At 37.3% G+C, this 10,149-nt stretch overlaps 1 protein-coding gene across 1 annotated transcript in view; it reads right to left on the minus strand.

Annotated features, from left to right (window-relative positions):
* Nucleotides 1-9,465, minus strand: part of LOC106963754 (potassium voltage-gated channel subfamily KQT member 1-like) — a 33,355-nt gene extending 23,890 nt beyond the window's left edge. Inside the window, exons 1-2 of the mRNA XM_015058828.1 lie at nucleotides 8,847-9,465; nucleotides 770-860 (exon numbers count right to left, since the gene is read on the minus strand). Of these exons, the coding sequence (XP_014914314.1) occupies nucleotides 770-860; nucleotides 8,847-9,202 (447 nt within the window). The 5' untranslated portion in view covers nucleotides 9,203-9,465. The remainder of the gene's footprint in view (nucleotides 1-769; nucleotides 861-8,846) is intronic.
* Between the last annotated feature and the right edge of the window lie 684 nt (nucleotides 9,466-10,149).

The raw sequence follows: 10,149 nt of genomic DNA on the forward strand, positions 1-10,149 counted from the left end.
TTTATTTACTTGATTAATCCTATCAAGAGTGTAAAGCAGGACAAACTCCAAGCAATGAGAAGACAAACAACCGTCAACACATGCATAATGGCAATTTGAAGCATCAAATAGTGGTCTGACTGTGGCTGGGAGCCGGAAAACCTTGAGTAAATCCCACACACAAAAGATATAAACTCTACACTGAAAGGGAAGTTCTTTCACAGAATGTTAAAATCTCTGTCCTTACAGAGATTTTAACATTCACCTTCAAGCTCTGTTTCAAGAGGGTTATTCTTTGCTCTACAACACAGCATTTAGTTAGAGGTGATGCTAATTATCTAGATGAAATTCACAAAGATCAATGATATTGGTGGATGTGCGGATCGAAAGGAAATCCTACTTTGTTTTTTTTCACTGATTGAATCAAAATTAGCTACTATGTGAACTAACATCACTCCAAAGAAAATAAACTTGCTAAGCCAATATGTTTTTAATATGTTTTTTTTTTTTTTTTTGTCACAGTTTTTCTGAATGCCAATGATTATTGCTTTTTTGGGCATTTTTAGCTTAGGTTTACCAGAGTATCCCATACAAGTTGAGTTTGTCACACTTTGTAATGTTTTCAAAAATAGTTTCATACTCGGATGGAGATTTCACCTGAAGGATTTGTTGCCATGACAAAAGTGATATTTTTTATGTTATGACTGTTGTGTTTTTAATGGTTACGGGTTGTTATTAGTAGCATCTTCATTTTTCCACGAAGAATGTCAGAATATTTCTCTAAACTTACCATCCAGAAGAGAGTTGTGTGAGCCAGAGCTTGGAATTGGTCGATGGTAGAGAGGACACTGAGGATCAGACAGGCCAGTACTATGAGGAACCTGTACAGATCAAAGCAGAAAATGTCTTGATTGAAATGTTGTTTATGTTAGAAGTCACTTTCTATATTCCTGTGAGAGCTGAGTCTATAATTAAGCTGAACCAGACCTTCTACACCAATAAAAAAACACTTCTCAAATCAAAGCTCTATGTTGCTTGCAGTCTGTCAGGCAAACATGAATCTCCTCAATCCCTGCTCATATTTATGTCAACGTTTTAGATTCTGATCAAAAGTGAAAAGGCTTAACTCAACTTTGGTGTTTAGTTCAAGTATCTGACAAAAACTGAGGAAACTGTGCTCTCTGAAGGGAAAACTGAACTTTTAGAAAATGTATGCATATAAATGCAAAGAACATGCAGAATGTGTCATATGTTCCTATACAGAATTTTACAACCCACTTACACTATCTCTAAGTACTAAATTACTCTTTGACCAATATCCCTCTTGAGTTGAAAAGTGCTTCAAATGTGACAACAAAAAGATGTTCAAAACCCTTCAAGCTACTTATAAGAAGAAAAAAAAGAAAAACGCAATTCTTCAAGTAAAGGCTTGAAGCTGCTTTGACACTTCACCACAGAAAGAAGTAGCATCAATATAAATCCAGTTCTGACTCTTAGAGACCACAAATTTAGGGATGAACTGGATTTCATGAGTGTTTTATGAACATGTTTTTGAGATCTGAATAAAAAGAGCAGTTTGTTTTTGAAATCCAAATGTAGTAACTTGCAACCCGAAATAAAAGTCGGAATACAGTCTGCTACCCTGTGTATATCATTTTTCAGAGCTGTTCATAAAAGTCAATATGAGGGATACTTTTCAATTTCAATCGAAGAAGAGGAAGTCGGGCAAGCAGGGTGAACTGCAATATAACTCACGAGCCCATCTCAACTTATTTCCTCGCTCTCATGTGTTTCAACCCACCAAGTAGGACCAAAGTTCCTGTTTTCATTTCATTTGCTTCAGGTTTGTCTAGGTTTGGGCTAAATTTGGATGAAGGTGTTTCAGCGGTTCAGCTATTTACCAAGTAAAATAGAAAATGAACTTTTTATGAAATTTTGCAGAAAGGTTGACATTGAAGGAAGGACAAACTCATTATTCTGCTAGCAAGAGGTGGTGAGAAATGTGAGGATAAAAGCTTGAACGAGTGAATGAAATAGGAGATTGTGAATAAATCCAAAGGCTTGTTTTATACTTGTGATTCATTGACCTACATAGAAAGCAGCATGCAGTTAACATGGAATTAGGAGTAAATGTCATTTGCATAACAGCCGACAAGAAACGATCTGCCAGATGCTTTTCTTCGTCTATTATTGACAAGAGTGTAAAAGAAATTACTGTAATGACATCATCAATTCTTTTTTTTATACCCATCTAATCTTAGTCAAGGTCACTAGGAAGCTGGAGCCTATCCTAGCTTTAGGGTTTCCACACTTCCCCTTCAAATGTTGAATCATCCAATATTTAATGATGTGTGTCCCATATTTGTGAGTTATTATAAACACAGGATCTTCATGGATATCATCTTTACCATATCATCACGTGGTATAGCCACACACACTGACTTTCTTAGATACACCTCATTTAGACTCTCTTTTGCCTTCAAAAGTGCCTGAATCCTTTATGACACAGATTCAACAAAGTGTCAGAAACATTCCACAGAGATTTTAGTACATATTGACTCGATAGCATCATGCAGTAACTGCAGATTGGTTGCTTGCATATCCCTGATAGGAATGTTCTGTTTCACCACATTCCAAAGGTGTTCTGATGGATTGAGATTTGTCGACTGCGGATGCCTTTGGAGTGCAGTGAACTCACTGTCATGTTCAAGAAGCTAGCTTAAGGCCATTTTAGCTTAGACGTGGTCATTAGAAAATTGTCTGATCTGTCCGACTTTTTAGGCAGACCTAAGAAGACACTGTTGCAGTAATCAATGCAACTAAAGAAATAATTCTCTGGTTAATCGATTGTGTTCTTCTGATTCTGAAACTAGAAACAAAGGCAGATATTTCCCAACAATAATTTATTAGTAAGTAATACTACCAGGTCATAATCACAAGCAGGTTTCTTTTTCACAAAGTAAAACAAGTATGTGCAGTACATATTTGCAAAGTGGTTATATAATATATTTCCAATCTAATAGACTCCCCTGCCTTTTTAAATCTGCAGCAGTGAACTAGAAACATGCATCACTCAGCAATTATTTGACAGGTCAGAACTTTGTTTTAATTTATTTTCACCCCCTTCATCTTTGATCATTTCAATACCTGCTTTGTTTGTGGAGTAAGAAAAGCTGGAATTTTAAGCATTGTCTTTTCTGAACTTGTGAGGGGTTGTCTTATCTGCATATAATTAATGCACTCATCTCAGAATCAAGGGCAGAAAATAAGCACGTCACATTTTAAAAACACATTTTAAAAACAGAGGATGTAGTATCTTGCTGTGTTGAAAAACCCCAAAAGAAGTGTTCAGGTAATTCTGAAAACAAAAAACAAAATCTTCATGAACCCCAATTTTGACAGAAAAAATGTAGCTCCATCCCAATTTTATCCCATGCTGAAGTCTTTGGAGTGTTAAACCCCCAAAAAAGAGATTACTAAGCTATGATTGATGTGGAAATAGACAAAGAAATTCACAGAATGTGAGCGTGATTTTTTTATGTGTAATTTTTACTACTGTTTTACTTGCTGCCTGTTCTAATATTTAGTCAAAATTGACCCTAGTCAGTGTTTACAGTAAGCGTTGGACCTCTTGCTCTCATTGCTCATTCAGACTTGGGTCTTAGGAAGTAACAGTTTTTAACATTATATTTGCGCAAAATAAATCCCATATGAATGAAACTCAGCGAAGAGTTTCATTGTAAAATAATGAAACACTCAGGTTTCACCCTGACACAGCTAAAAAGCTATAAGCTAATGGAACATTATCAGATTCTGTGGATCATGTTACTTTCAGATGAATATCTCATACTGCTATAAGCTTCAGGATTAATAAAGAGACTATGTAGATTGTCTCTTTGATCCCCATTACTCTTGTTAACCCATACAGTAGATAATGGTAATTTACTGAACAAGTAGAATAATCACCATCTCAATGAGTTGCTGCTCTCCAGAGCAGAGAACATGTGGCTGTTATAACACTGCTGAGTTTGAAAATGACAACATTAACTAGATTCACTGCAGAGTCACTCTGTGTTATCACTGCAGAGCAGATGGACATGGATCTCATACATAACTGTGAGCATCCAAATTGTAACATTTACATTATTCTCTCAGTGCACCTGGATGACATCTGTGAGCGAACCTTAAAATGGTGACAGCTGCAGACTTAATCTACACAATTAAGACTGAAATATCAAGGTAAAAAGTCACAAATGTCAAAATGCCGGCTGAATTACCGCGAGTCAAACCAAGGGAACAGCTTTAAGATCTCTGAAACGCCAACAGTTGAAGGTATAACTAAAATAAATTTCAGGAAATTGGCAGCAAATAAGAAAAAGCAACAGAAAGGCTTATAAAAGAAAACAATGGAAAAGACAATGGGTCCAGAAAAGCTTCAATGCAGAACAATGGAGAAAAAGACAGTTCAACTTTGTGTCTATCTCCTGACACATGGTGATACTTCAAAGTCAAGGAATTTTACCCAACATCAATTTTTTTTACCTGTTTTTATTTTTTTTTCCATTTAAACACTGCCAATATGTCAAATTCAGAAAATGCATAAACCTTTGCAACTCTAATAGTGTATCTTTAAACCAAAAAGTGATACTTGCATAAAGCATGACATTTTATGACATCAATAAAAATGTGGTCCTTTGTCTTGTCTTTGAGGATTTCAACTTTTACTAAAGAATCACAAGTCATCACAGAGTTAATCCTATTCGAGTAGACCTGATGGAAAGTATGTGTAGCAACAGTTTTGTTTGCACCACGAAGACCCTTATCACTTCTTGCTACTGATCCCCGTTTACTGAAGTCCAGCCAGGAATCCAAATGCCCCCCCTCTGAGCTAACACATACACACACAGTGAAAAACGTGCACACCACACGTCAACACAGATAAAAGACCGAGGAGGGATCTGCTCAGGGCTGCTGGATAACACCACTAAAGCAGATGGTCCTGTCTGAAATGACTAAACATGGAGACAAAACAACACAGTAAAAATGACACTGGAGTCCCCTAAATTCTGTCCCCAGGATGTTGCATATGTAAATGAAAGTCTGTTTGTCTTCTGGAAAGTGAAAAGTAAAATAGCTGTAATACATATTTAATCACTGGTCAATGCATATTTATGTCACTATATGTGTGACAGAAGCAGTGAAAAAAATAAAAAAATAATGAAAACAGACAACAGCAGAGGGAAATCTCCAAATAATCATTCTGATGCGATAACTATTATTTTTTTCAGTGAAGCCCTATCTAATTTATTTTGTCATTTGCAGTGACAATAAGCATAAACAGTAAAACAATCCTGAGCTTTGATTTTTGCTTCACTATTTATTTAGCAAATACTTTCTAACTTGTCTTTCCCTCACCACTAACTGCTCCATCATACTACAATTCCTTTACCTCAAGGCCCTTAGAAAATACAGCCTCTGTCTCTTTTTACACCCAAGGGCTTGGTGTAGCAACAGACAAAATAATACATTGGCTCAGCAGCACAGGCTCCACTGAACTCTAAACAAAAGCTCAAAGCATTCCACCTATCTATTATTGATGGACAGGTTCACTTGCACACTGTTGTACTGTGTGTGTAGAAAAGCAAGACCTTGGGGTTACCCTACTGACCATGTCACTAGCTACTATTATGTTTAATCCATCAAGAAATAATTCCTAAATTGATTTAAGGCTGCAACATAGATGGTGTAAGTCTTTGTCAAATTATAAGTCCAAAGTGCAGCTAGCACGTAAATAATAGGTGAAAGAATGTTGTTATTGTGGCTCACTGAAAATGTGTGAGAATCTGTTGAGATAAGTTGCTGATATTTTAGGGTTAAGTTTAACAAGGTGTAGAGAAAACTGGAGCACCTTGAATTTGAAAAGAGAGAAATCACACAATTGCAGTAAACAATAAAATAAAATACTAACAGTAAGTCAAAATGTGTCTTTAATGAAGACGGGTAACGCTTTGTGATCTCTTAGTCTTTTTGTTAAATCATTGATGCATGTCTGAACGTCCTGCCTCTGACTGTTTGTCAGAATAAGTAGTTTAGTTTAATAGAGCTGAGTTTGGAAAACACTTTGAGATATCCGTTTTCTTTTAACTCTCCCAGCTGACGCATCTAGGCCCAGCATGTGGGGTGAATCCATGCTGCTGCTGACCAAAACATCCCATTTAGCTGTTTGTCACTCCCACAGAACCACAAAGAAAAAAGTATTGCTGAAACAAAAAGGAGAACTAAATATGTATAACCATTCTATGCTGCAGTGTTGCAATGGATTGTATCTGTTCCATGAAGCTAAATATGTACTTGTACATATTTACATATTTTCCATACATATATTGTACATAAAACATAGTATTCATAATATTTACAATAACGAAGTTCTGTACTGAGCCCCAGATATCTGCAGGAAGATTTCATATCACAACACATCTGTTTATGATCTAGCTACAATTTATATAATAAGTATTTGCACAGTGCCTTGCTAAAATGTTTTTACCATTTGAACTTTACCACATTGTATCACAAAATATTCTCAGACTCTATGCAACTTCAGTGTATTTTATTGGAATTTTAAAAGATACACATGCAAAGTAGTGCACAATTGGGATGTAAAACGAAAGTTATGCAATGCCTCAAAATGGTTTTACTAATAAAAACAAAAATTAAGGAAGCTAAATAGAGTGAAATCCTCTACTGTTCAAGTGTGGGGATAACTTTAGAATGGGACAGAGGTTCACCTCTTAGCAGGACAACCACCTTAAACATATATCTATAACAGCAAATAACTTTAGATGGGAACATGTTCTTGTTCAGAATGGCTTAGTCAAAGTCCACATCTCCATCCAGTTGAGAAGCCATTCAAAATGGATGTTTCCAGATATTCTAAATCTATTTAAATGAACTTCAACTGTGTTGCAAAGAAGAAAGGGCAACAATTTAGTCTATGCAAAGCAGGGAGATTGATAAAATAGGTCAAAAGACTTGAATTTTTATTGTTGAAATGGGACTCTAAATAATATCGACTCAAATGCAAGGTACACTTTATTCATAAAAAAACCTTTTAAAAACCATGTGCCTCCATATTTCTTTATCTATTTATCTTATTATTTTACAGTGAGCTATCACATAAAATTCCAATAAAATGTATTAACGTTTGAGGTGAGAAATTGACAAAATGTGAAAAAGTTTAAGATATATAAATGCTTTTGCCAGGTCTCACATGCGATTTCATATGTTTGAACAGAAAATGTGAATTCAATTGTTTTGTCCCTCCAACCAAAGCTGTATTTTCCCGTAATGTCAATTGAAGAGGCCATGAAATATATCCTTTATTTAACTCTGACCTTGTTTCTATCCACAGCCGCTAACACAAACACATTTGGAAATATGAGACGTAGAAATCAGCCATGTAGACCTTCCATCACCACTTTTAGCACAAATGTGCAATTTCATGCTACAACCTGCTGCATCACTCTCACCAACCTTTTACAGTCTCTCACACTGCTAAGCATCTACAATCAATACAAAAGCCATTGACATCATATTTGTTTTAGGGGGTGCAGAGAAAGGCCAATTTCATTAAACCCTCAGGCCAATAAAGTCATAACATTAGTGAAACAAGAACCTTCCAGTAACATGGCAAAGAATGCTGTCATGAGAAAAGGAGCTGAGCTGCAGCAAACAGAAACATTGCACCCCCAGAAATGTAATGACATTAGTGAGTAAGCACATTTTTTCTAAACATAAGTAGATTAAACAAACACAGAATTTAAAACCAACAACTACACGCAACAAAGGCAGGAAGATTGTTTTTCAAGAAATATCATTTAAAAATCCAGTAATTCAAGGTCTCTCTTGAACAAAGACATTTTTAATCTCAACGAGACATACCTGGTTGAATAAAGGCTACATACATGCAAAACTGAACAAAGAACAGTGTTTAACCATATAATTTCCTTTCTGAAATGCTCTGTGAACTTGGCGTTTAAATATGCTGGAGTTGCATTACGCTCGCTCATGTTCCCTTTGAGTCACTCAGATTCTAACCCGCTCCGACAGGCTGCGTTCCTCTGTGTCCCCACCGACACCAGAGGGTCACAGGGTAGCAGGGCAAGACCGGGCCGCTGCCTCCTCCACAGCATGCACCCTGCCAAGTTTAGCTGCCCGCTATCAGTGCCAGTAAGCAGGGATGGACAGCACACATGGGGGTGTGCTAGAAAACCATTCCAAAACCTCTGGCTGGTTACCATTATATGCATCCAGTTTAAAGCTTGTGAGTTTCATGGAGGTGGATTGCATCAATTCAAAACATAAACAGAGACTTTGCTTGATATTTCATCTGTGATGTACAGAAACTAGAAAGAAAAGAAAAATAACATTGCACCTGGCAGGAGAGATTATGTGTGTTTTTAAAAGGATCTCTGAGTACAATACAGTCAATCCTTAAAGCAACTCTGGAAAATTAAATACAGATTGGTGCTTAGACAAAAAAAAAAACAAAACATGTTTCCAAATTAAAAATGTGTGTAAAAGTATCATCACAGTGCTCCCAAGGTTTCATACATTTTAATGGATCACATTTATTTTCAGGCTAGTCCTTTCATCCTTCCCATTGGAAACTAGAGCTGCATGGACGTCTGATCAGCATCTTTCTTAAATTCAAAAGATTAACAGCTCTTTGTTGTAAGACCTTCCAATGCAACACTTTGCAAGTGCAACTAACTCCCTGTGTAATTTGAATCTGTTTGTAATAATCCCCACGAAATACCCCGCGGATCCAGAGGCTTATACACAAAGAAGATTTGAAGAAAAACACTTACACTGTGAAGTGATACATGAAGCACTTCCAGCCAGACGGCCTTTCCAGAAAGTTGTACACCCGTCCCTGGGTGTAGGCGCGGGTAACAGCTGGGCGAACCCCGGTGCTGTACACCGACATCCGCACAGACATCCGGGGATGAGACAGGTAGGGGTCCAGGTGAACAGGGGGAGCTTCAACACGGGACCTGCCTTCTCCTTGCATTGTGTCGTTGCTGCCCGCAGCTGTTCCTGATTCATGCCCATTGAAGGCGGTTTCCGAGAGCTCCAGATCCGGTGGTCTCTTTCCACGTGCCACTCCTGAAAACTTCCTGGAGTTCTTCGTGTTCTCCCGCCCGGGAGTAGAAGAAGTAGACATCTCGATCTTCCTTCTTTCTTGTATAACTTAACTTTTTCACAGTTTATTTTTTTTTTCCGGTCACTGAGTTAAAATGACAAATGTTCGCCCATTTGCGCACACCTTCTGTTGCGCGCCTGATCGCACCAAGACGCATAAAACTAGAGGAGGCTATAAACTCTGTTATTAATGCTCTAGATCACAAGTACGTTTTTTTTTTCTCTTCCTGGAAATAACTTCCCAGTTCTCTGGGTTGTTCAGGAAATGACAGGTCCCAGACTTGAATGGGTCTCTCTTACCTCTTTAGAACGCTTATCAGCCCGGAGTGCTGTCACCAGGCGGTGCGCTGTGAGCCGCCAGCTGATCGGTCATTTGCCAACTGTATGGCTGTACTGTTGAAAAGCAATGCAGAGGATGAACTCTGGCCTCTCCAAAGAATAAGCATTACATACTTCACTTTCCTCCCAAAGTGTAGACGTTGTTTATGTGATGTTAGTAGGGTAAATAAATGAACATTTCAAATTTGTTGTTGAACTCACATTTTTGTAGAGTTAAATAAACTGGCAAGACTTTTGTAAAATCCCTTAACCTCACTTTAGATATAATTTGTCACCTCTAAAACAGCTTGCTGTGGTCAACTTTCATATTTGTTGTATTTAGTTGTAGATCATTATTTGACTACCCTTATCACCCTTATTAAGTCCAATCAAAATTTTCTAAATATTCAGTGTAAGCATGTGTAGTGTTACAAAACTCATATCAGAGACGTTTAAAAACGTGATCATATTTTGAGTTAAGTTAATGTTACATATCCCTGGTTGTCCCAGTTTCCAGATTTATTTGCCAGATAACAGAATTGATAGGCAGAAACCCATTGAGGTCAGTTTATCAAGGTTATTGTGTGGATTTCTCCCACTGTGACCTTGGCTCAGGTAGTCTAACGGAGAGGAAACAAGCTCCCCCGGAGA

The sequence above is a fragment of the Poecilia latipinna genome, unplaced genomic scaffold (assembly GCF_001443285.1).
Source record: "Poecilia latipinna isolate Pla-1442-1.1 unplaced genomic scaffold, P_latipinna-1.0 Scaffold1577, whole genome shotgun sequence".
In the NCBI taxonomy this organism is placed as follows: Eukaryota; Metazoa; Chordata; class Actinopteri; order Cyprinodontiformes; family Poeciliidae; genus Poecilia; species Poecilia latipinna.